The 27,114-nt window shown below is 46.9% G+C and overlaps 1 protein-coding gene across 3 annotated transcripts in view; it reads left to right on the top strand.

Moving 5' to 3' along the window:
- Window positions 1-27,114, top strand: part of LOC135394239 (ankyrin repeat and SAM domain-containing protein 1A-like) — a 123,081-nt gene that overhangs the window by 46,990 nt on the left and 48,977 nt on the right. For 2 of the 3 annotated variants that reach the window (XM_064624880.1, XM_064624882.1), the window contains exon 11: window positions 10,282-10,347. The exons of the other annotated variant lie outside the window; for it this stretch is intronic. In XM_064624880.1, the coding sequence (XP_064480950.1) occupies window positions 10,282-10,347 (66 nt within the window). The remainder of the gene's footprint in view (window positions 1-10,281; window positions 10,348-27,114) is intronic. 3 annotated transcript variants of the gene reach the window in all.

Below are 27,114 nucleotides of genomic sequence, written 5' to 3'. Positions count from 1 at the left end.
ATACATTTACTGCTCAAGCATAATGTGAGCGCGGCGTCCTGCAGCTGCTGCCTACAAAGCAGCCGCCAGTCGGGGCCACCAAAAGATAACTGGTGAATCCACAGTTAATAATTTATTTCTGCGGCTCGCCTCCGCTCGCTCGTCAATTTGGCTCGTTGCCGGCTACCGGAAGTGGTTCTAAGATTTTACATTGGACCCACTGAAGTGCTGGAAGCTCAAAGACTTCTGCCACCCTGCCCCATAGTGACACGGGTACATGACAACGTGACGAACAATCTTCCGCCGTCATAGACATGCCACAAGACGTACAGTTGCTCGCGTGACCACAGGTGGACCGTGGTGTATGTATTGTAATCAAGCTGAAAAACTAACTATGGAGCTACACCACCCTGCACAGACAGAAATTCTGCCTTATGTACCGGATAAGAGCGGTCACAATGAGAAACTGTCCCCATTAGCATCAAAGTCCAGTTACGCGGGCTACCTCCCCTGTTAAAAAAGTGATGCAACGTGTGCGACCGCTCGTCTCGATGCCCGTTCAAAGAATACCTTTTTATCGTGACTGTCCTAACCCTACTGTCCTTCGCGCGCGCTTCTGCTCTGCCTTATCTTTCGTCAACATCTTCCCGCGCCGCAGGTGACTGGAGGTCTGTGCGTCCAAATCGCTGCTTTAGAGCGGTGATTGCGCTCGCGTATTTGTTGCCGCTGAGACAAATACCGTCGGATAGCACATTTGGCGTCCGTCGTTAGTGGCATACGTCAGGAGGTACTTAAAGTTTTCAACGGGTGCAAGGGTGACGTTGTTGTGGATGGGGGCCTCGAAGTGCTCCCAGAATCGTTGCCTGTGTTGCTTGCCTCCGAACCTCGGCATCTGTAATTTCGGTGGCGATACAGTTCGATTCGTGTGATAGCCGAAGTAGGGGTCGTTAACGCTGTGGTCTGTGTATGCAGGCTGACAGCTCTCCTTGCGCGCGTTGTTGCCGCTTCACGCTGCCGTTCGTGCTCCAGTATCCCATCGGTTTCCCCGTCATAGCTGTCGTCGCCAGTGATGGCCAGGCATGGCCACCAGCCATTCATTCAGCCAGACATAGCTGAGTATATAGGAGGCTATGGTCCAGGATTTGAGCATTCAGATCATCAAGCACTATTCTGCGCGCAACGAGATAGTCTCTCTTTCATGGAGGTATCTGGTTGAACGAGCAGGTCATGTGAATGTGGGATGGTGCGAGTGATCGCTCCACGGGTCTCCGCTCGAGTCCGCCTTAGGCTATCCAGTTGTCCTTCTCGGGGAAACATAGAGTGCAGTCCAATCCCGCGTTACGGCACCAGTGTTTAAAAAAGGATTCAATGAGTGCGACCGCCCACATCGATGCCCGTCCCAGGACTAAACTTGGACTAAACTTTCGTGACTGTTCTAACCGTACCGTTCTCCGCGCGCCCCTGCCCAGCCTCATCTTTCTTCAACACTCCCTAAAATTTCGCAAGGGCTAGACTACAACGAGCTGGATACACCCACTCGCAAAATATCAAGAAATAATGTCTGTACTAGTTGCGGCCATGCAACAGTCCGAAACTGCGGAAAGTTGCACGCGAAATGACGGCACGAACGACAGGGCTACCTAAAGATGACTCCCCACCCCACTACCCACTACGCGTATATCATCGGTAAAAGTCGATGAGGCTTGTCATCGCCTGCAGAACTGGAACGCCGCAAGAGCTACTCTATCTCCCCATGAAGCACTCTGCGGACATCCTCTCCAACCAGGGGGCTTAATCGTTTCACACGTTCAACTTAACGGCACGAGACAGCTGAACGAGTCGTTCAGGCTAACGAAACGAGCAACTTTATCGATGCTTTCCGTGGTCACAATCTGTGCTCCTCGTGAAGCTACTTCATTGTGGTTATTTCGCACGTTGCGAGCGCTCACGTGTTGTGATGTCACCGCCCTGAGCGAAGAGCAGGCTGGCAGCGAGGCTGCATCTTCTCTGACCAATAGGACTGTTTCATTTGTTCCGATAGCTCGCATTCTCGTGCTCTCATACATGCTCATTGCGTTCCAATTATGGTGAGCTCCATAGTTCCAATGTTCGTTCCCAGGCTCGTTCGTCATGTTCTTTTTCTTCCCGTCTCAATATATGGTTCGCTAGTCGTGTGAAAATAATTAACAAACATGTACGTCACTGTAAGGATAATCGTCGAGCAATACGCAAAAAATTGTAAATCATTTTCCTACCCTGACGATGGTGTCGGGTGAGAATGGTCTTAAGTATGATACGAAAACTAGTGTGTGCTGAGTTCTAGGGCACGTGGGAGTCCGAGACCAGAAAGGAAAGACGTAGTGGTACCAGAAGTATCAAAAGAAGAGGAGGAGGCTGCTCGTTCTCCTCAACGTGTACACTTATTTCATTAACTTTATGTAATTTTTTTCCTTTAAGCATGGAAGTACAACGCGCAGCCTTACAATCAGGCTTCATAAACAGTGCGAACAGCATTTCTTCTCGGACGGAACAACTTTACAAAATCTATCTGGTCCAGTTGAAAGGCATCCTGAGGCCTAAAATAAAATAACTTCGCAGTGCAACAGTTTTCAGTGAGCTTGAACAGAACGTCAGTGAACTGTTCTAATTCCATGTTAGCACCGCGAAGCAAGAGAATGTAATGGAACTATTCAACAATCGACCTCAGAAAATACACAGAATCCTTTGCTCTTCCTTTCATTGCTACATCAACACTATGTCCGCAATGTACTATTAAAGAGAACAATTCGAACACTACTACTATATGCATCCATTTCGCCTTCGTTGTTCATCACAACACCCGTAGCTATCAAGATGGAGTGAAGTACACGGTCACAGTCCTCACAAACGGTGCGGAGAGCGTTTCTTGGCGGGCGGAAGAGCTTTACAAAATTTGTCTCGTCCAGTTCAAAGGCATCCTGACGCCATCACGTCCATGGGGCACAGTTAGCTGCTTGTGTGATCGCCCAAGCGAAGAATCACTCCGCCATCTTTCTTGGGCAGCTTCAACGTCAGCGAGTCGTTACGAATAACGAAACGAAGAAACTTATCGAAGCCCTGCTGTGGCACAATCTCTGCTCCTCGTTTAACTTCTTCGTTGAGGCTGTCGTGCTCGTAACGAGCCGTTACGTGTTGTGGTGTCACCTGAACGAACTGCAGCTGCCAATGAGGCTGCAACCTTGTCGACCAATGAGGTTATTTAATTTTGTTTGGATAGCTCGCATGGTTTGTCTATGGGATTGTCTATGGCTTGTCGTTGTCACCTCTTCGTCTTCTTTCTCGTCTTCATCTGCATCTTCTCGAGAATATCTCACAGCCCTCATGTAACCACTGGTGTAAATGCGATGAAAGGGGCGCATGTCATTTTGTACACAGTCGTGGAGCAATACATGTTCGTTTCTGCAGAAATTCCGTTTCTGCAAATCTCCAAATAAAGATGTTTCACATTCTAACGAACAACGAGGCAAACGATCTAATTTGATCGTAACTGGACCGAGAGATTACGCCCCGGTCACTTTAACGAAAAGAGCGCGTCATACACCACGTGCTCGAGCTCCCGAGTGCCTCGCGCCTCGTTGGATCATGAGCCATGTAGGCGGTGAAGCCTGTGAGAACGCGAACACATTCGTTAGGCAGACGACACCGTCGGTCGTTACGCGAGCAAGAGATTACGCCTTTGTCCCGTTAACGAAAAAAGCGCGTCACGCGTCATGTGAAACGTGTCACGTGTTCGTGTTAACGAGAGCTCCGCCCCTCGTTGGATCGCGAACGATGGATGTGATTAAGCCCCCATGTTTGGTACAGTGCTTGACGAAAGTTTACGGAACACGCCTCGGCGCATTTCTTCCTCAGAATGACTCGGTAGCAGCGAATGGGACCGTACTGACTTAGATATGTGCCTAGGTAACCCAGCCACTTGTTTTCAAGAGCGTACGGTCCCATTCGCTGCTACAGAGTCACTCTGAGGAAGGAATGCGCTGGAGCGTGTTGCGTAAACTTTTGTCCAGCACTGTACCTCTACCTGGCTGCGCGCCCGCGCGACCACCGTGTTCTGCTATACAGCGCACTATCCATACGTGGTGTTTAATCTGCACCGCGAAAAGAACAAAGAGACGCCAACAGGTATCTGGACAGTCTGCCGGAGCAGAGACTTGACGGTGTCCCACCGAGCATACGGAAAAGCATACAGTACCTCAACTCTCTGCAAGGGAGTGTCAGGCAGAAGGCGTTCCTGTAATAGCCGAGTTGTAAGAAATAGCCGAGGCAGGCTACAAGCATGGGCGACACAGACACATAAGCCCCGAACGCCTAGAATCAATGAAATCAAACAACCCAGGAAAAATGTACTGACGCCGGGACTTTAACCTAGACGCTCCCGATTTCCGCTCAGGGATGCTAGCACGATTGCTTGTCCGCCCCCTTGTACTTGAGGAACTCTAGCCCAGGAGAAAATCCTGCTCGCGTGGTGTAACAGTAGCATCCCTGAACGAAAATCAGGATGGTCAAGAATCGAGTCCTGGTGTCATCACCTTTTTCCTGAATTGTTTGATTTCATTGTAGTAGTATCACGGTTAGGGCAAGGTGTAAGTGCAGTGTCGGAAGACCAAATCTAGAAAAACGCTACTGAGCGGTAAAATGTCATGACCAAAACGCCACTGCTGGTTTGCTCAACGAGCGTAAAACCCCACGACATCGGGCGTGGGACACCCGACAGAGCTCCACCCGCTGGCGCGTGAAGCATGCGTTTAGAGGTGACGTGTACGAGTCCTTTAGGGGACAGACAGAAATGTCGACCTCAGGGTAAGATTCGTGCGGCCGACGCACGATAAAGGACACCTCTCTCAGGTGTGGGGGCCACAGAGTGTGAGAGTGGCCTGCTCTCTGCGAACGAGCAAACAAAATGGATACCTGACCCGGTAGGTACTGTTAAAGGTCGTGTGCAGTATGGCTGCATTCACCGAGGGCGTCATAAATAGGGAGTTTTCGGGAACTGGCGCGGTGCCTACGGTCGATCATGCGGTCGGTGTGAGTTCGAGCGGCAAGGAACCGATCGGATCCTCGGAGAAAAAGGTTTCGGTTACCAGATTGGAATAGAGTCACTGTACCCGGGGGAAGAGTACCGCATTCGCTTTCCCCGTGCCGCCGCCTTGCTCATTCGCCGAGGCGCGTCACGTGGTGCGTTTTCCTCCTCTTTGCTTCCAACCTCCCGCCGGGTCTACGGGGAACGCAATAGCTGGGACGCATGTACGCGTACGTTCGTGTGCCGCTCCTGGTTTTTTGTACGTGAAATGGATCTCAGAGAGCTGAGGAACTACGAACAACCATGTCTGGATGTTGTGCTGCAACGGGACGGAGTCAGGCAAAGCGTTTTTCTGCATTCCGACGGGCAAAAGTGAAGAGACGCGTAGATCGGCACAGAACGTGCTGGAAGAACTTCGCGCCTACGAATAACACACGCTTGATCGAGGTAAATTTCGTGGCGTGTTCATTTTTCATTGCAGAACCTTTGCACACAGTATTGAATAACAGTTCAACTGTGCGAAGAACAGCCGTGCGTATCAAAGTAGTGCTTGTTGGATCTTTCCATTGCGTTCCCTGTCCTGCGGTGCTAACAAAACGCCACTATCAGGACCACTTCACACGCGACGACTTCGAGGACAAGGAGATTTGCATACCGAACACCTACGAGGCTGAGGAAGGCTCCTATCCCCAGTTCTTCGCACGCAGAGTTTTCCGAGGAGTCACCAAAAGACTTGCACACTGAAGTTGATGATAACATAGTGTAAGATCAAGGGGCAGTGGAGGATGGTAATGCGTCGAAATATATGCAGATATGCACTATGAGAACTATTGAAACTTACGAAAACTATTCCTAAATATTGTGTTATGAAAACTATTCCTAAATATTGAGCTGGAATTGTGAGTGAATCAACTTTGCAGAGGAAGACAACACCGTCACAAAGTTCTGTGACAACAACTGCTTGAAACAACTGCTTGCGTTGGAGCGGGGGATTGGAAGAACAATTCACAGCACTTTACATGCGCGTGAAAAAACGTTGGCATTCACATAGCCATTGAACGTGTGAAATAGAAATTTAATTGCGAAGAGATGAGAATATAACTGGTGGAGGTTATTTACGTCAACCTGAAGCTGCACACACGAGCACTATAGTTTTATGTCCACAAAACAAGTGGACTAAAAGAAAAAAAACTGATCTATAGGGCACAAACGAGACTCGACGATGCCTTTTAGAGGCGAACACGCGCCAACATAATTCGTGTGTTAGCTACAGAATACAACAAACTATACTGTAGTGACGCTTGTGCCCTGTTTCATTAAGTATTAGCCGAGTCCCACCACAGGAAGTCACAAAATTTTTGGTGCACAGCCGCAAAATCAACGCGATGTAACACTGACTACAGCTATCCTAACACGCGATCCGCGGCGGCTTGGAAGCAATATGGCTGCCGGAGCAGACGACGCGGAGCGGTTGCGGTACTCTTCCCCCGGTACAGTGACTCTAGATTGGAACAACCACTACGATACATGTGGCGCCATCTCTCGTGAAGACTAAAAGAAAAACATTTTCCGGCACACTGCAAAGATTATTTCACAGATGAATAGTAAAGTACTCTAACATGTACATTCGACTCTTAACACATTGTACAGTTTACAAAATGGAATATTTGAAGTTCTAAGTCACCACTGCTTCCCCACGTGTAATAAACATTCAAGATGGTGGCAGCGGTCTTTTCAGAAATTTCCTACGGCGGGTTTCTGACCTCTAGTCTGAATGACGACCCAGAAATATTAACCGCGAGATTTTCCAGGAACAGAGCTTTGCGTGGTACCATTACGCCATCTGCGGAATATTTGGCTGCTGCAGAGTAGACGGACTTCATCGCGTCTGCGTCAGCCATGCTTGAGCTCCATTCGGGAAGCCCCGAAAGAGAACGATCGGAAGCGAACCGATCGTCATCTCGAAGAGGCCTGGAGGATCACCGCCCGGGAAAGACAGTACCCACGTGGTCAAGCGCACGCGCGTCGATGCGTTCTCTCCCAACTGATCGCACGGGGCGTGCTCAACCGGTTCCCGTAAACTCTCTAATAGTCTTTATGCTGAGAGCGGAACGCTTGACTTTTACGTACGTTGCAGCCACCAACCTTCACCTGCTGGAACGTATGTTCTTTGCGATACCCACTATTCCCTCAAATGAATTGATAGACCGCGCGGATCACACACACACATACAAAAAAAAAAAGAAAAAAAGTAAGAATAGCGAGGTTGGGGGATATTGTACCTTGTGATCAGATGGTTACTCAAGAACCATGACATGATAAGGAGAGCCCCTACACTGGAAGTGGAGCTCCATACCCTTCACGTCACTGCGTTTGTGGACTCGTTATCATTCAGGACGAAGAGACGTGTGTATTGTCAAATAATGAACCTAACTATGGAGGCAGGCTCCCTTACAGGACGTGTGTGTATGGTACGTATTGTCATCAAGTGGGTGGCACGGGGGTTCCCGAAATCCTACAGTTAAGAATCCACAGGTTCAAAATCCCAGACGTTCGAAATCCCAAAACAGCCTAATGCCGGTACTAGAACACACGAGGTGACCTGTAGTCAACAAAATTGGACTAACCAGGTCTCACTACTGTCACTATACGGGGTGCTTTTTATCCATTACAGATATATATAAAAAAAGAAAAAGAAAAGACAGAGAGCTGCCACTGATGCCATTTTTAGGTCGGGTCCCATGCGTACGTCCTGTGGAAAGGAACATTTAACTCCTCGACGGACGACTAATTACCTAAACTTCATTAATTAACTTGTCCTGTAGATGTTATCGCGAAAATGAGGGAGTAGAGAATTGGAGGCCACCATTATTTGAATCCACACTCTTTCTCAAAAATACTAAAACGAGCACGTGTTTTGAGATTGAAATCGCCAAACTTTGGTATACAAATGAAGAAACAACACACACACATAAATGGGATGATGATGTGGTGGGTGAAGAAACAAATGGAACGAGGTGAAACCAGAACTACGCACTTTTGGGTCCTCAAAAGAGGTAAAGGGGCGGTCATTTCGTGGGAGGGCACGTGTTTTGTAGCGACCGAGCTGCTTTTCATAAACGCTGATCCGTTGGCCAAATAAACGGCTCTCCATATCGCTTTCGCGTATAAGCTTTGATTTTGGAATTGTGGATTTGGAGATTTGGGTTTGGAACGCTGGGGTATCGTGCCATACCCGGTAGCTCCTTTGCGCCGACAGAAACTCTGTCTTACTACAAACGCTCTCAAGGAGAGCGTTACAGAACTTCATGTCGTCATTCGGACGGGGTACGTTCGGCAAGCAAAAGGTTGAATCACCTACATGAGGTGAACATCGCCCATTCCTGCCATATCAAATGGGAGGAAGGGACGTTGTATGTCGGCGTGTCCCAAGAGTTTTATAGCGTGCCGACGTCGCATCTCTCGATCTCATGAGCCTGTTCTTCACTGTGCGCTGAAAGGAATGATGTCAATGGAGGAGATGGTTCCAGTGCACCAAAAAGTGGCTCACTGTGTGTACGTGACTCATGTAACAGCCAGCATTGTTGCATCACGAGGTTCTCTCTGAACACTCTAGTGTGTGACTGCTCTGGTCTATGTCAGAATTTGCGTGTGCGCGCTGCTTCTCTGATAACATTTGCACATTACACTAGAAAGCACAGCCTCCTGAACGACTTTGCAAAGGATGTAATACCGCTAGAGTGAAATGTCACGACAACCGTCCGAGAGCGAGGTATGCCTCCTAGGAGCGGGAGCAGTCACTTTTGTATTGGGCAGAATCGATCTTTATAAATACATATAGGTACGCATGCTGTACGTGGATAGCCTAATAAAGTTAAAAACATAAATATCTTACATCCCGTTTCAGCCGTGTTCACTTCTTCGTATGGTCCCATGGCCGAAAAGCGAATGGTGGACAAAGAACACGTATGATCTACCTTGATATTGAGTCTTGATATGCTCCATGACGGCAACCATGAAATCATCTGACTTTTATGAGCAACAGGGCTGAATCTGTCGTTCATTTTGCCTAAACCACTCATGGCGCGTTCGAAGCTGGAAATAGCTCGCAGGAACAGCTACCTACAATGCCTCCCGCGGCAATTACGACGATGTCGTAACATTTCAGTCGCACGTAGCCAGATGCTCCTTGTGTATACTGTTGCATGAACAGTTGTTTTCCTTGCCTCTTTCTTGGTGTTTGATGCTTGCCTGTTGTTGTCTTCTACGCTGTCTGATGCCCGAAGCGCAATTGAAAGGACGCCGTGTCTTTCCCCTTTTACCAAATAGTCGCCTTCATTAAACTACACTTCCATTGTACAGCGCCCTACACTCTAAAAACAGAAGTTTTCCATATTACATGCTCAAGGCCAACGACTCCACAGAATGATTCTGTTCGTTGCCCCTGACTTGGGGAGAGAGCAGGGCGTATGCCCCTCATTTTCAGCCAATCGGGAGAGAGAGCGGTATAATTCCAAAATGACAGTTTTGTTTGGGCCGGCATGTTCTGTGGCGATCCTCCGTATTTAACAGTGTATGGGCGTCGCGGCACCCCGAGGCAAATCAGCATCATCTTTACCCCCCACCCAATATTTCTAATAGTTGCCATTGGGTTGAATTTAGCATATTCAGAGTTCATTTAACTGTCCTGGCCTCAACCCTATACCCTTAAACCCTATACATTTCAGCGTGTGAAAGTGGTCGTTTTTGTAAATCAACATGCTCTTTTTTTTATTCGACGTGCTCAACCGAAAGGTATAATAACAGTATTGAGAAAGGTATTTGCAAAACACCCATCTGAAGTGTTTTAAATGAAATACATCCCCATGAAATCTTGTTTACTGTAGAATGTTCCCATTGAAATGGTGCTGTTCTAAATTACACCATGTAGGAGAATGATTTACAAAACTGCCTTCTGCATGGTGTGAAAAAATTTACACCATAGCAGAGCAGTGTTAGAAGCTTACTGTGCACTCCCTCCTGTCTTTGCATATTTGCCCGCCCCTTTTGGACATGAAGCGTTCGAGTGCGTTTCGGACCCTGACAGCGTTTCTTAACACCATTCTGTTTGGTTTGGCATTGTTTGACATTCTGCTTAGTTTTCCTTTTTCCTTTTTTTTCTTCCTTGGTTGGTTATCGTCGTCCATTTTTGCCTGCACCTGGTTTTCTGAACCTTCCTGAATGGTGTGTAATACTAACCAAAGGGTGACGACGACGACGACGATGATGACGATGATGCCTTTGAGTCCTGCGATGAGTACGCCAACTGGGTGAGTCTATGGAATGGACAAACCGTTCACTTGACACTTTACTACAACGCTAAAGGCATGCACTTGCCACCAGAATTGCGCATTTGACATTTTGCTTCTCTGATCCCGCTCGAGTATCCGTGTATTCACACAGGCGACATTCCCCACAGAAGCGGAAGACGCGAAAAACGTCATAGCTTTCTGAGCGCGAGCGCTCAACATCCAGTGTTTACGTGCACTGCTAACCGTGGGGAATATCCTCCAACACAGTCACATGATATTCTGTAGCAGACGGCAGGAAAGACGCTGGCGGTGTCGTCTGCGAAGTGTCGTCTGCTAAGTGCGCAGTACGCCACTCCCGACATTCCGCACCGTGTGAATGCTCAACATAACATGGGACGGAACTTCGTCTCTGTGAGTAGTGTTTTTGCTTTTTCTTCCACTAGAATCTTCCGTGAGGATGTCACTCGTGTGAATACACAGTATAAGGAGCAAATTACCGTACAAATTCACCTACAGTGCAATACAAATGTGTATAACACTGCTCTGGTTGTCGTGTCAGCTCAACACAGGCACATAAGCAACGAGTTTCTCACATAACGTGTGTGTCAGCTTATCGTAATCGGCGTAAAAAGAATGTTCGCGTGACTTCCATGTTTGCATTCGGGACGCTGTCATTTGATCTCCGGGTTGTCGTCGACTGCGTTGGCGATGAGGCGGCAGCATAAGGAAGCTGCACCAATTGTAAATTGAGTACTGTCGTCCTGAACACAGAGGACAGCGGCAGTTTTGTTCATCTTAAAGGGTTACTCATTACTTAAATAATGACACTTCATTTGATATATATATAGAAAGGATAGTTAGCTCTTCAAGTATCGATTTGTTGATATCTGTTGCAGGTAGTATAGTGTACTTCGAACTTTTTCAGGTCCCTGCATTAGTTTCAGACAGCTCGAGCGTTATGATTTAATGAAATTCACGCGAGTAGGCTTTCCTGCGCAGGATGACGTACGCGCCACGTCAGTCTGACAACAGTGTGACGACAAGAGCGCGTTCCCGTTTCCGTGGCACAGATGCGGCTTCCTGTCGCCAAGCCTGAAGCAATGTCATGCGAGTCGATCGCCGACCGTGGTCCTCCCCCGGCGTCCGGCCGCGCAACCTGTGCCAACAGGAAAATACTGAAAACTCGTAAAATACGTGCATCGATTTCGGTTGATAGGGATTGAAGGGGGATGCATCTACTCCCCAAATGACTAGGATTACTCTTTTTCCTTCTTGGTGTGTGCTAGTGTTTGAGGGAACTGCCTGGGCTTCACTGGGTCCAGTTTCGCTAAGCCGCACGTTGACCAGCAGTTCTGGGAGCGCGAGCGTTGAGAAAATTTGTGCTGTGCTCAGTGAAGTGCTGTCCTCAGTACCTTTGCCAGTGCTCTACGAACGAGCCACGTTCAGCAGCGTGTACTTGAAGCACTGCCGAAGCCACTGAGGAATTTCCTCAACGTTCGTCATGTCTAACAGTGTGTCTCACATTTAATTCCTGACAACCTTGCACGGACAAGTAAAGACACACAGGACAGAGCGTTGCATTGCGACGTAAATGGTTTGATCTCTTCGGAGTGCCGTCACAGTCTCAGGCTTGTAATTGGAGTCGCACACACGGTTGTTAAACGTGCTAGTTGCACTGTACTAACGCTGGTACTGAGAGTGGTTTCTGGGGAGGCCCGTTCTACAGCTAGGAAACGAAGCATTTTCTCAGTTCCGTCGTCTGTATAATAGGCGCCGTGCAGTGCTCGATTTGCCTTATACGTATGTCTGCACGTATAATCTGCATCTTCGTTTTAGTGCCCATTGAGGTGTGTAACAATAGCGCCAAGATAAAAAGCGTACACCGGTAATTGCGCACATTTTCTTATGTACAGCTAGTTTCCAGAGAGTCGGTGCATGCGCCGTTTCAATCAAGATATTTAGTTCATCGTCGCCTCGATGTGAATGATATTTTGCTACAGTCCTGCTAATGCACAGTGCGGGTTGCTCGTCCGCTTTTTCTTTTTTCTTCTCTCCTTCATTTTCGAAACATCCGGCGATGAGTCGTCTGGTGGATTTACGGAAGTTTATGATACATAACATACAACAAATATATCCGCGCAGGAGGAAAACAGAACAAAATGACAAGTTGTTCAGTATGTAACTTTCGCAACTGTAGGATGACTTAGACTAAGAATGGATCACCGACGTATCGTTTCGTATTTGTTGAAAGAGGTCGTCGTAGTCTGCATCACAGATGTGGTCAACGTCACGACTAACTCTCTAAGGAACTGTGCGCCATATCTCTGACAGCACCTGAGGAAAACCAAGGAAAAGCCCCGGACAACACAGCCGGCACACGGCTTCGAACCCGGGTACCTTTCAGTTTCGACGTGACATGGCCAGCATGCTAACCACTGCGCAGGGAAGTTACCACGTGACCAAGTGTCTGTCCACTCACAAAGCAGCAATAAGGGCGGCATATGTCCACAGAAGAAACCGCGTGCGTCTCAACCTTGAAATATTACCCTCTTATTGGGAGTAGGACCAATGAGGTCGCTCCACGGGCAATAGGGGAGAGAGGGAAACCGGGGGCTGCGCAGACAGCTGACCTGCTTGCGGAGTGTTAGATATACGAAACATTCCTAGCGGACCACCATCGAAGGAGTGGGCGAGCGGTGCGCGTACGCAATAAATACGTAATCTCTATTATGATAGTGATAGTAACTATTGTTGCAGCCAATGCAGGCGCAAAACGCGACGCACAACACGCGTCACAACGTGACTCTTACTCCCTTCATGGCGCCTGTGGAAAGCTTCGGATTATCAGTATATAGATTGATAAATTTATTTCACACTCAAGATGTCGGAAATCAGGCCAAAAAAACCTAAAAGCCGTGTTATTCCACACTTAATCATGACACCATGTTTTCGACGTGTAGGGATCATAGGAACGTGTGCAGGGTGTGCCCGGACGTGTGGGGATCATAAGGAATATGAAGCTGCGTATCGAGCCATTCCTACCAGATATGTAAGTTCTTGATGTACAATGCTGTTTTTTTTTTCCTGCGGTCCCTTCTGAACTCAGGGGCTATAGCTATTATTGCACCCTTGTGTCGGGTGTCTTCCTTTTCTTTTTTTTGAAATCGGGAGAGCAAAAATCGAGTTTTATTTCAATACCAGCAAAACATGGTCAAATGGAGCGATGTCTCGTGGAAAAGCAGGTTTTCGGGAGAAAGCGCTTCTCGCATTTCCGGTGAACACGAGCAACTCTGCTGAGTGCTCATCCCTCAGCGTTCTCCGGTACCCGCTGGCTGAATTTGCGTTGGGAAAGTTCGTACTCGTGTTTTTTCGGGTTTTACCCGAAGTGACGATGATACAAATTGGGGGAGAAAACGGCCTCACGAGGTTTAAACCTAACACACGAGGCCCTTTGTAGCAAGGCTTTTGCCCTGCGCAGTAGCTGACTTTGACCGTGTTGCGTGGTGACGTTTGTGCAGCTCTGTCTCTAGAATGTACCAAAACGTTACCTCTTGTTTCAAGCCGTGGCCACAGTTGCTTCGCGGCGCCAACATGGGCTTAATTAAAAAATAAATGAGTTTCAAGCCGTACAGAAAAACCGTGAGCATGCTCTCTCTCTCTCTAGTTGTAATGTGTGAACACGTGGTACTCGAGAGCGAGTTTACGACGCTTCGCATAAAGCTCAGATTTCTCGCTTTGAGGAAGTAATTTAGCGAAGAATGGTCTCGGTACCCAGACATCTGGGTTGTGCACCCAGCATCGTTTTCCCTTCTTTTTACGTAGAATTGACGTCTTCCCGATCGTTTATGAAGGCAGTATAGAAAGACATAAGGAACAAGCAAAACAAGATACAACAAAGTGCAAACATGGAACAAGTTGCACTCACAAGAAAATAGTTACTACCGACAGAAAACGAGCATCCGCTCGTTGTCGCAATCAAGGTCGTGCTGAAGACTGGGAGGTTGTAGGTTCGAATTCTACCACCAGCTGTGCTGTCTGAGGTTTTCCTTGGGTTTTCCGACAGTCTTTCCAGACGAATAGCGGCCCAGTTTCCCTAAGGTTCACCCAGGACGCAAACTAACCCGCCTCCCGTTTTCCTACTCCCACTTGCTGTCCTCTTCTCCGCCTGACCACCTTATTACGCCCTTCATAACCACGGTCGCTTCGCGGCGCTAACACGGTTTCAAAAGAAAAAATAAATAAAAGATAGAAAACGTATGACGCAGTTTGAGGATGTCTAATAGGAAGAACGAAAGTTGGTCCCTTGTATTATTTTCGATCATTCCCCGTTTCGATCAGAATAATAATAAATGTAATTTTCAAATAGCTACACTCGATTTCTATAGTTGAACGTGCGGCAGTTATCAGTGTCATCCACACGATGAACCGTACGCTAAGCACATGACGAATGCGTCAGTGTTTTCCCAGCGAAATTCAATGGCACCGTCTCCGCCCATGGAGACGCGCAACGCGTGTGCATACGGGGGATAATAAAGAGTCGAGATGACTGTCGTCTGCTTTGTGGTCGTCAGTGGCAGGCAATGGAGAAGGAAGGCCATCCTTCCGCTGTGTATACGGCGTGCCTTCTAACATGTGTTGCCTTTCGCCGGCTGACTCTGTGCCTGACTCAGAGGAGTTTGTTGTATCTAACGGCTTCCTCAGTCGCTGCGTGAGTGCGAGTATGGTCGCGAATAGCTGGAATAGTCTACCCGTTTAATGTTGCCAAGGTGAGCTCCGATTCTTTTTCCTTCTTCTTCTTCATCCTCGGGGAAATGGCCGTTATCCACGTCTTTTTCCTTTCTTCTTTCTTTTTCGTTTCTTCTTTTTTTCATTTTTGTGTAGCGGGAGTGTCAATACGATCCTGTACAATTTATTTATTTACGATGCGTTAATGAGGCGCGTATTGTCATGTGACATCCAATGTCCTGCACGAAGTACAACGGAATAGTCTATATCCTGTATAACTTTAACACGATGTACGTTTCAGTCCATGATCTTTTCGGTGATGCAATTTGAGGGCCGCACTGCTCTGAAACTGAGCGCGCTCTGTTGATAGCGAGCGTGAGGTGATTAAATCGGAGTAATTGATTTATCGTAATCAGTTACGTCTAGCGTAATGAAATATTGCGTCTAAATATGTTCCAAAGTGCGTAACTGTAGCTGTAATGTAATTACATTTTGCCTGTAACTTGTACTCAAGGGGGAGTTACTTTCTACTATGATTTATGCTAGTTAGGTTTCAATTTTTGACAGCGTTAAAGTTTCTCGTAGCGTATGGTTTTTACTTCTTTAAGAATTAATTGATATTTTAATTTTTTAACTGAAATTAAATTAATAAATTGAAATATAATACTCTTAAAAGATGTGAATTGCGCATGTGGTCATTCATCTCACCTACAACGATGTAAACTTTTAACTGTTTTGATAAATTTAATTTTTGATTATCTGTATGTATACCTTGAGGTTTAGAACATGTCTAGTGCCATAAAATTAGATGTTCTTTCTGTTTCAGCCCCGTCGAGGTATTCCGTTTTTCACGTGTACTTTAATTGCATGGTTCATGTAAACATTTATGTAAAATAGCCTGTTTTGTCGATTTTGAACTTCTGGTACGAAAAAACTTTCTTTTTCATTATTTTATGGAAGAGTGTGTAATGTGTGGTCAACTTTAAATGCACACGGCTTGAAGCACTCAAGAGGGAATTAATGACCTTTGACAAGTAACTGTAATCGAATTACGTTTTATTTTTGGCAACGTTTTCTGGGACCTAAAGGCCTCCAGCCTTTTTTTTTTTTTGAATAACCTACATAGCTCTAGCGCACAGCATCGTGCATCAGGCGAAGACCACTGACTTGCGTTTTACTGAAGCAGTTATAACATGCTTTTACGATGATATTCACTTTCATGTTACGTGTTGTGAAGGGGGAAAAATAACTCTGTCAGACGCTGATTTCGGTACAGAATCGGTAGGAATTAAAAACGGCGACCTAAAGAATCTCTTTCCCAGTTCATTTGAGCGGGGCAAGTCCTTGAAGGTCGAAGACTGATGTGCCTAGGTGTTTTCTTTTTGCTCCCTCTCGGGAGTTCTATTTTTCTCATGCCAGTTACGTGCAAGGATAGTCCACGAAGACCGGGACACGCTGGTGAATGACAAACAAATTCGTGTGTTAGCATGTTACAAATAATCGCGAGGAAGGTTTAATATTGCGGCCCCGGGAAGAGTTTTGTCTTGAAGGGGAAAGAACGATTTCATGTATCGGAGAGGGAATCCAGGAGGGGATCAGCAGAGCAAGAGAAATCTGCGATCTGCCCACGTCATTCAGACGTTGGTACACTTTTTAAAAAAAAGAGCAATTTTACACATTTTGGGGGCTAAATGCATTGCCACAAAAAATAGTCCATTTCGGGAGTAAATGAATGTCACAGAATGGAGACTGCATTTCACGCTCTGTTCTAACAGTTCCAGGTACATAATTCGTGCGCATGCATGAAAATACTTCGAATCAAACCGTCAACAGTGATATATGGAGTGATATAAAATCTTGCGACATACATAGGGCACAATTTGCGAAGAAAGAAGCCCTAACTGTTTCTTACTCTCTGTGGGTGGAAAATTTCTAAGTCGGCTGAGTTATACAGCTTTATGCCATCAAACTGAAAAAGAGCACATATTTGCGTAGTCTGTTGCTTTTGGAAGACTATTTGCGAAGTTCAGTGACAATTTGCAGTACTGTGGAGTAAATGTCGGGGTGAGGGGACAAAAGTTGGGAGTAATTGCAATCTAGGGGACTATAGAACCTGCAATTAATCCCTATTTCACTCCGTTTTTTCTTAGAGTGTCGGTACGCAGTCGAATGCCGCGCCCGAAGAAGTGGGACCGAAACAGCTCGCTACGCGGTCATTTCCTTGCTATTGCTACTTTCATTTCATCTTGGTTATCCTCTCCTACACTGCAGCTAATCACATCTTCCTCACCTCTCGAAAACCAAATACGTAATGGGGCTGTAATATCTTTATGACTCACGTAACTCCACTGAAATGGTTTCTGACTGAGTATTAAAAAGAAGTCAACGTCAACATGGGGCCATTCCTATATTGGCCATCATAAACACGTGACACGTCCTGCGGCCACGGCAGGAATGTCTGCCGTGACGTCACAACCGCTTCACTTTTGCTATTCGCGGTGCCGAATTTCTGGGCGTCTACCCCGTTCGCCGTAAGACCAAGTCGATGCAGATAACCGTTTTTTTTTCCTTTGCATTTATCCGGTTTACGTGACTGAAATGTCGCAACTCTGTTGCGTCGTTTGGCGAAATTGAAAATTTATTGGGAGAAACTGCTTAGAAATACCGACAGCCAGTCTAATCGTGCAGCCGTGGTACGACTTCGCGGTAACTGTGTTCCATCTTACGTGCTGTACACAGCGAAGATGGATGCCTATTAGGATGTCCAATTATGCTGTATCAAACGTCACTCATATACGCGGGGATTATTGTCTTATTGAGATCATGTATCTCAGAAGTTGTTGTGTCAGCAAACGTTTGCGTGTCACTGTGTTAATGACGCTTAATTACCGAATAAACAGAGAAAGGTCCTAGCGAGCTGTCATAGCGGAAGGGAGCGACGTTCATCCGTAGAAAGTCCTTGACGCTAATCGTGGTTAAGGAAGCGCATTACAGAAAGAAAGACGCTCTCATTAGGCTCAAGGGTCGACAGGGGTGACACGATAAGCGGCTGAGCAACTTCCGCAGCGGCTGATCGGAGTAAACTTCGTCGCTGGGTGTGCGTCACCGCGGGTGACGTTGTTATAGGTATCCAAGTATGACTAGTTACGTGTAACAATAACAACATAGATGAATGGATGATGATGATGTGGGATGTTTCCCTGCGTTGAGTGCAGGATCCTACCCCATTCCAAAAAGGTTCATATGAAAGGATGACGAGGGAAGGAAATCCCTACAGTTCGTGAAGGAGGCCGGTGGCCCTCAGAAAGGAAAGAAGAGCGCCAAGTGCACGGCACTGGTGTCCAGGGTTACTCCATGGGCCGAGAACTTTGCAGATGTTGAATGGCCTCTGATCCAGCATTTCAAGTTGAGATTTAAAGGCCCGTCGCTCGCGTACTTACTGGCTGCAGTCTTCGAGAATGTGCCGGATTGTTGCCGGTAAACCACAAGTTGTACACAGCGCCGTGGTGCTGTGGCCCAGCCTATACCGGAGTGCAGGGGTGAATGCGACGCTAAGGCGTAAACGACGCACTAGAGACGTAAAGAGGCGAGGGAAACCGCTTGGCATGTCAAATGAAAGCGTTGGGTCAACAGCATACAGAAGCGACCACCGGGTGATGTCATGACACCATTCCTGATGGGCCCAGGGCGACGTCAACGCGGATAGGAGGGTGCGCCTATCTCCATTCGAAAGTATGATGGAGACTGCTGAGCGGCGATGGTGAGCTGGGTCATTCCACGGGGAATGGTCCAAGGTTGTCAATCCACCATCACCAATATGTTTTAAAAAAAATAGAGTGTGTGGGGGACACTGTCAGATTAATCGTACCGAATGTCCCGACTCGAAATATTGATTCCATGTGTTTTTAGAGCACCTCAGAGTTTGCGCCTGGCGAGAAAACCATACCACAGGTTTTCGTCCTCTTTTCGCGCGTGCTTGCTTCTATATACGAACCAATGTGGTTTTTATGTCATCCGAGGATTATGCAGCATAAGTTAAGCAGGGCATGCGAAAGAACTCTCTCCCTCGCCCTCTAAAGTCGGGCCCAAATGTCGCCCTTTTGTGCAACATTTGTGATTTTATTCCGCGTTCCCTACTTACCTTGTTGGAAAAGTAGGTACGGCTCCCTGTTTACTAGCACATGGGGAACGCTAACAAAAATTTTCGCATGTCTGGGATATACACTTGTTCTGTGAGAACCGTTGGAAAGAGACACACATGAAAACTTTGCATTTTACAGAAGAAGATTTCGGAATGTGGCAGACTACTTAAAAATCGCCGACCTACGTCATTCGATAGCACAATGCTTCAGCTACAACATATCAAAAATCTGGAGAATTACTTTTTGACAAAAGCGAGAAATGAATTTTTTTCTCGGCCATGGTTTGCTTGTCATTGGGCGCGGAGAAGCACCCTTCCAGGCACATTCTGCTCTGACGCGTCGTTAAGCAGAGACCCTTTAACAGGTTCGTTTTATATGCTTGGTACTACTGTCTTCCTGGGTTTTTCGTCGGTTCGTCTTTTGCTTACACTTGTGACTTGGGAAAGCTTTCCTCTCAGAAGAAAACGCGATTCTGCCCTCAGAAATTGGTTCGAAGTGGTGAAACTTCCTTGTCCCAGGCAATGCAATGCAGCGGCTGTGTCTTTCGACAAGGATGGTCCTTTCGCTGAGCGCTTGCTGGAACTTCTACGCAACATCACACGGCAAGGGGCCGTGCGACGGAGTAGGAGGAACTGTTAAAAGGCTCGCTGCCAAAGCCAGTCTCCAGCGGCCGCAGGAGGGGCAGATCCTAACACCAAGGGACTTGTATATGTGGGCAAAGGACGCGCTGAGCATAAATTGCCTGTGGGAAGTTGCAGCAGAAAGGACCATCCTTGCCGAAAGACACAGCCGCTGCATTGCATTGCCTGGGACAAGGAAGTTTCACCACTTCGAACCAATTTCTGAGGGCAGAATCGCGTTTTCTTCTCAGAGCAAAGCTTTCCCGGTATGCAAGGGGCCTAAGAACAACAATAGCGGTGCTGAGCGTTAATTTTCAACAGGGCGTGTTTTGGGCAGGACACCTTGTGGTTTTACTTTTTGCCTCTTTTAGTGTGACGCGGAAGTATACACGTCACAGGTGTAAGCAAAAGACGAACCGCCGAAAAACCCAGGAAGACAGTAGTACCAAGCATATAAAACGAACCTGTTAAAGGGTCTCTGCTTAACAACGCGTCAGACCAGAATGTGCCTGGAAGGGTGCTTCTCAGCGCCCAATGCCAAGCTAACCATGGCCGAGAAAAAAATTCATTTCTCGCTTTTGTCAAAAAGTAATTCTCCAGATTTTTGATATGTTGTAGCTGAAGCATTGTGCTATCGAATGACGTAGGTCGGCGATTTTTAAGTAGTCTGCCACATTCCGAAATCTTCTTCTGTAAAATGCAAAGTTTTGATGTGTGTCTCTTACCAACGGTTCTCACAGAACAAGTGTATATCCCAGACATGCGAAAATTTTTGTTAGCGTTCCCCGTGTGCTAGTAAACAGGGAGCCGTACCTACTTTTCCAACAAGGTAAGCAGGGAACGCGGAATAAAATCACAAAAGTTGCACAAACGGCGACATTTGGGCCCGACTTTAGAGGGCGAGGGAGAGAGTTCTTTCCCATGCCCTGCTTAACTTATGCTGCATAATCGTCGGATGACATAAAAACCACATTGGTTCGTATATAGAAGCAAGCACACGCGAAAAGAGGACGAAAACCTGTGGTATGGTTTTCTCGCCTGGCGCAAACTCTGAGGTGCTCTAAAAACACATGGAATCAATATTTCGAGTCGGGACATTCGGTACGATTAATCTGACAGTGTCCCCCACACACTCTATTTTTTTAAAAACATATTGGTGATGGTGGATTGACAACCTTGGACCATTCCCCGTGGAATGACCCAGCTGCAGCAGCTGCCCGATCCGCTACCTCATTGCCTCTTATTCCAATGTGGCTAGGGACACATTAGAGGGTGAGCCGGTGGCCCCTGTCTTCTAAAACCTTGAGTGTCGTTCATTACCACCGAAGCCAAGGAGCCACGGATGCCCATGTTGTCTATGCACTGCAGCGCTGCCCGCGAATCTGTGTAGTTACGTGTAAGAGAGCATAAAGTCAGCTTCTTTATATATATTTCGTTTGGACTTTGTTCTACTGGGAAAAGTTTACCCGTTCTAACTTATCTTGCGAAGAACGTATAACGAGGTAGCCATGTTATGCCGTGTTAGCGCCGCGAAGCAACTGCTATGAGCGATGTACAGATATGGACAGATTGTGAGAGGATAATGAGAAAGAATGTGGGACCTGAGAGGGGTAAGTATGCGTCATGGACCAGCTTCCGGGGTTTCTGTGCCGACACCTACACTGTAAGGAAAAAAGGAGTAAAGTGGGGAGTAATTGTAACTTCTAGTCCCATTCTTCTAGTCCCCCGAGCTTGTAGTCCCCTAGTATGTAATTACTCCCGATTTTAGTCCCCTAACCCCAATATTTACTCCCCGGGACTGCAAATAGTCAGTGAACTTGGCAACTAGTCTCCTGAATGCAACAGTCTACATTAATGCTCTTCGTGAACTTGATGGAATAAAACTATATAACTTAGCTAACTTAGCAAATTTCCATCTACACAGAGAAAAAAACAGAGGTTCTTTCTTGCGAAATTTGTGCCCTATGCATGTCGCGAGATTTTATATCACTCGACATATCACGGTAGACGGTTTAATTCAAAGTATTTCCATTCATGCACACGAATTATGTACCTCGGATTCTTAGAACGGAGCGTGAAACGTAGACCCCACTCTGTGATATTCATTTGCTCCCTAAAGGAACTAATTTTTGTGGCAACGCATTTAGTGCCAAAAAAAGAATCAAAATTATTCTTTTTTTTCTTAGGGTGCCTCTGGAAAGTTAAGTGACTTTGCTAAAGTTCTTTTGGGGCTACAATTAGGTAAACGGTCCATTGATGACTGCCTTAAAGACGCAGTTGATCTGCAAACTCAGTCAGTTGGAAGGTCAGGGAATATTACGTATTTATTTTTTCCTAAGTGGCTGAAGACTCCCTCCATCTAGTGCATTCCCTTTGTTAGACAGAAAATAGCAAAACACAACCAGGGAAGTATGGAAGCCGTGGGCATATTAACGTGGATGCGTCATATGGTGACCTAGACAGCACCGGAGGTGTGGTTTCTGCTTTGTCTTGTCTAGATTGCCACGATTGCTGGAGGTTTATCTGTATTTGTTCCGTAGGCGGTAAAACAAGTGTACTGTACGAAATTATTAAGAAAAGCAGTTGCACGGTTGGGTAGGAACAAGACGACCTCTTCATATTTTTCTTCTTGTCAGTCAATGAATGGATGAATCAATTCATCAACCGACAACAGGACCGTAATGTGTCGACGCGAAAGCTTAAATTGAAAGGTATCCCCTCGACCTCGGGAACCTGTCCAAGGGCAGCTCTTTCGTGCTGGCGAAAGGAAGGTCCAAACGAAGTTCTTTGAAAGTAGCAAAAGTCTGGACAGAAGTTTACGGAACAGGCTCCTGCGCATTCCTTCGTCAGAGTGACACGCTAGTAGCGATGGGGACCGCACGGACTTAGACATATGCATAGGTAACCTAGTCACCTGCTTGCGGGTCCGTACGGTACCATTCACTGCTAGCGTTTCACTCAAAGGAAGGAATGCACCGGAGCCTGTTCCGTAAACTTTTGTCCGGCACTGTACAACCCATTCACAATATGTTCAAAATCCAGATCAAGATCCCTGAACACGTGTTCCTCCGTGCACAACAAAAGAACGGGCCTAGTCGTCGGCGTGACGTCAGACACGCCTGTCCGATGCATTACCCAAAGAGCCGTAGGACCTACGAAAAAAAAAAAAGTTCCCTATTACGTTCACCTGCTGGCTCAGTTTAGACATATTTTTTAAGAGGGCGAGTGTATGCCAGGATGTAGATCAGTTTAATTTTTAATTAAATCCGGATGAGGACACGACGGGGCGACGTTTATTCCTTTTTTGCGCGCTCGCTTAGGAGGCGTCATTTTTTGAGTAAATGAAGCGAACCCTGACGCTGTCAGTAGCAGTCGCATTGAGCAACGGGCTGACATTAATGATGTCCTTTACGAATACTTTCTTATGTCAGGGGAAGACGAGCGTTCCACTTAAAAGCGCGCGCGGAGCGAGAGATAAGAAGAACGAAACCACATAAATTAATGATTGCTGCGTTACGACGACGGATTTGGAAGTGACGTGTCTTGCTTCTGATTTCAACGTTGCGGGTTCGAACCCGACCTGCGACGCTAGTAATTTTTTGACGCGACATACTTTACTTGGGCTCGTTGCCGGCCGCGCGAGACGATGGAGGGGTTGTGATACTTCACATCATGCTATGCAGATAAATGTACCATTACCACATAGCGGATTTTCAGGCAGACGCCTTCTTAGGGAACGTCGAGATAATGCCTTGCAATAGTGAGTTTTAGTATGCCGTTGATAAAGTTATCGTCTCTATGGGAACCAAAGCGACTCGTGCGTGACTCAGAATCTTATCCACTGATTGGTTCCGGTTGATACGGTCGACGCAAGCCACGTTATCAACGGTGTGCTAAAACTCTCTAATGTTCTATCAGGTCGAATAGTACGTTTTAAACGCGTATCGTTCGTTCCTTTTTCGACCTTTCGTGCCTTTTTCTCACTACCCAAGCAGCACAATGTACTGAAACTCGAGTGCAATAGGGGTGGACGGTATGTCTCTTACCAATGTTCTTCAGTTTCACGAGTCTGTTCAAGGCCTTCCACCTTCCCGTCCACCCCTATTGCACTCGACTTTGGGTACATTGTGCTGCTTGGGTAAGTGGCCATAAATGCCTGACCAGACATTTTCAAGTTTTTTTAAACCAAAAATTAAAAAAAGAACAGACTCTGCCCAACCTCCTTTCTTCGAAGCCGACAGGCAACTTCAATGGAGGAGCCGTATGGCATATTTTGTCAACGCGTCCCTGCTGTCCGTGAAGCCAACAGTGGAGAACGAACTCGTTCTGACATTCACAACAGTGTCTTACATGTTTACTGCGTAGCACCTTAGGCCGTTCTATCCCAACACGACTTACGTCACATGTTTTGAGCACGGGCTTTACCCTGTGTACGACGAGATCAGAAATGATTGCACTATACCGTAAGCAAGTTTATTCCCGCAGTGAACCTCAAGTGCACCTTAAAGACAGGCAGACGGACGTTGCTCTACCACTCTGGATCACTATTACCCGATGGGATACATACATGGGTGGAAGCAGTACGGTATCTTGCTTCGCTCTCCAACGTATCGTCAGCAGTTTCTCGCTGGACGGAGCTGCCCTGGTTAGAACAGCACAGGCGGCTTTCTCCAAAAAGGCAGCTGAAGCCGATATCCGCTTTCTTAGCGCACGCTTCAGTAAGAATGCTCTTGGATAGCATAACCAGTTGGAGCGACTACGCAACACTATCTACGGGGCCTTCAGAGTGATGGAAAGCTTATACATACGTCTAATACTTGAGGGTGTCCCACGATCTACAGGGTTCGCAAAGATAAACTTCGGGGTTCGTAAGGAAGATAAACAAATAGAAATAGTGTCTTGAGGCTAAAGTAGATGTTTGAGGACGTATTATGCCCCCAAATTTTATGTCGCTATGGCCACTTGGTCCATTTCTCTGCGGATAAATCGCGAAAAAAAGAAAAAAAAATCCGGTGCTGCCTAACATTTCCAATCGGCTATACCGTCTATACCTGTGTTTCATCTCCTTCCGTCAGATGGCGGAACGGTCGAACGTGGCGTTGCAGACGACATCGAAACCAAGGCTGCGTTCCAATACCCCGGTTAGTCGACTGCCTAGCGGTCTAACCGGAAGTGCCGCCATGTTAAGTCTCGTTCCAAATCTCGCCAAGTCCGCTATTCAGTCGGCTACCGCCTATAGTGCGCATCGATGCAGTCTAGTTATACGCCTGACCATCTGACAGCCGGGATGGAGACGCGCGTTGACGGTACCAGCGTGCCCGCTGTTTCTGCTGGCTTTAAATGTAAAGTTGCACATAGTGGTATGTTTTTTAGAACTGCGTAGAGAGTTGCAACACATGTTTAGTTGTGAAGGTGACAGTTTATGCACGATGTCCTACAAACTTAGCGCATTAGAGTCCTGCTGCGCTTGCGCCGTACGCATTTCTTGCGTGAGAAACGAGGTGGCGCCACAGGCGCCTCGGCTAGGCAAGCCTGTTCCAATAGTGACAAGCAAAGGGGTCCACTCAGCTGCCTAGTCAGGCGGCTTCGCGGGCGCGAGGTATTGGAACGCAGCCCAAGTGAATAAGTGGAACTGAATGCAGAGTCGTATTCTGCAACGCCGCGTTCGACCGTGTCGCCATCTAACGGAAAGGAGCTGAAACACGGGTATAGCCGGTTGGAAACGTTAGGCAGCGGCGATGTTTTAATTTTCACGATTTATCCGCAGAGAAGCGGACTAAGTAGCAATGTCGACATAAAATTTGGGGGCATAATACTTCCTCTAACATCTACTTTAGCTTCCCGACACTGTTTCTCTTTTTTTTATCTTCGTTACAAACCCCGAACTTTATCTTGGCGGTTTATCTATATCTGTATATGTGGTGCAGAAAGTGGGTGACAAGCAAACAGCAATCTGGAAAGAGATCCTGGTTTCCAGACACCGGCCGTCTTCGCATTTGTTTACTGGTGACGCTTCGACTGGTCTGTTCCGGAAGATATGCCCGTAAATACGTTTGTTCGAACAAGCACGCACTGGTTGCTTCGATCGCCCAGATCAGTGGTTCTCAACTTCTGTGCCAGTACGACCTCAAAGAACCTACTATACTGGGGCAACCCTGTAGAAGTGCTTGAGGCGAACTTGATATGGTATAAGTCGCAAATTATTTGTTCTGGTCAAGTGATTATTTAATTTTTTATCGTAATTTATTTAATTACTGATTGTTTCGTCGTAAGATGTTGATTATCGCGGATTCATTCAACTGTTTCACAGTACTTCCCCGCAGGTAAAGCACTGTGGGTTGTCAGTGACAGCATCAGTGACAACGTGTCACTGTCTTATATTCGTCGCAAACTATTACGCGTATCAAATTTCACTCTGCGATTCTTATACTAAAGGATTCTTATACTACGCAGCATGGCAAGCGCATGGCAGTGATATATTTTGCAGCGCGGTGTCACCATTAGGGGTTGCGATGTCTGGAATACTTTGCTGACCCTGTTACCACTTTAAAAGACAACAAATGGAAAAACGAGCACCGATTGCTGACAAGCAAGACCGATGTTGCCCATAATGTGGCTGCGCACCTTGGCCACAGTAGCGACTGCTCTATGGCCATAGCCAAAGACGCTCGATATCCCGTGAATTCGCGTTTCATGACTAGAACACGCGAGCGGGCGGGGTTGAAAAGCAGGCGGCGCTTTCTGAAAGTGGGAATCAGGCTTATCCGTGCCGCAATGCGGTTCATCTGTCCAGCAGATCAGCACCTACTCCAGTAATTTCCGTCGCTCTAAAGCACGTGGCCCTCGGACATGAAATAAGCGCAGTCCTCCGTGCGCTTGTTTGCGCGCGGTTTCGTCTTAAGACAAAAAATAAGAAAAAAAAGCTTTCAACGAGGACTCGGAGAACAAAGTCTTTCAACGAGGATTATCTTCCATTCTGCTCACACTTTTGCCCGAAAGCTCCTTGTTATTTAGGTAATGATTCATTTGTTACATAGTCTGTTCGAGAGAAGGCTTGTCTTTGGATACCTTATACTTGTTGTTGAGTGAACCGTCACAGCATTTAGTTTCTTCTCTGCACTGAACAACGACGTTCCGTTTCAGTCTTGAAGACGCAAGAGAGGCTCAACGCTTTGTTTTCAAGTAACGAACTGACCGTGGGAGCGAAAGACAAATCTGAAGGAGAATGTCTCGCTTGTGATAACGTGCAGTCACTACCGATATAGAGGAAGAAACAAGGATCAGTTGAGGCGAGCTCC

This window comes from Ornithodoros turicata, chromosome 5, assembly GCF_037126465.1.
Source record: "Ornithodoros turicata isolate Travis chromosome 5, ASM3712646v1, whole genome shotgun sequence".
Lineage (NCBI taxonomy): Eukaryota > Metazoa > Arthropoda > Arachnida > Ixodida > Argasidae > Ornithodoros > Ornithodoros turicata.
This window is presented reverse-complemented; position numbering and strand designations above follow the sequence as displayed.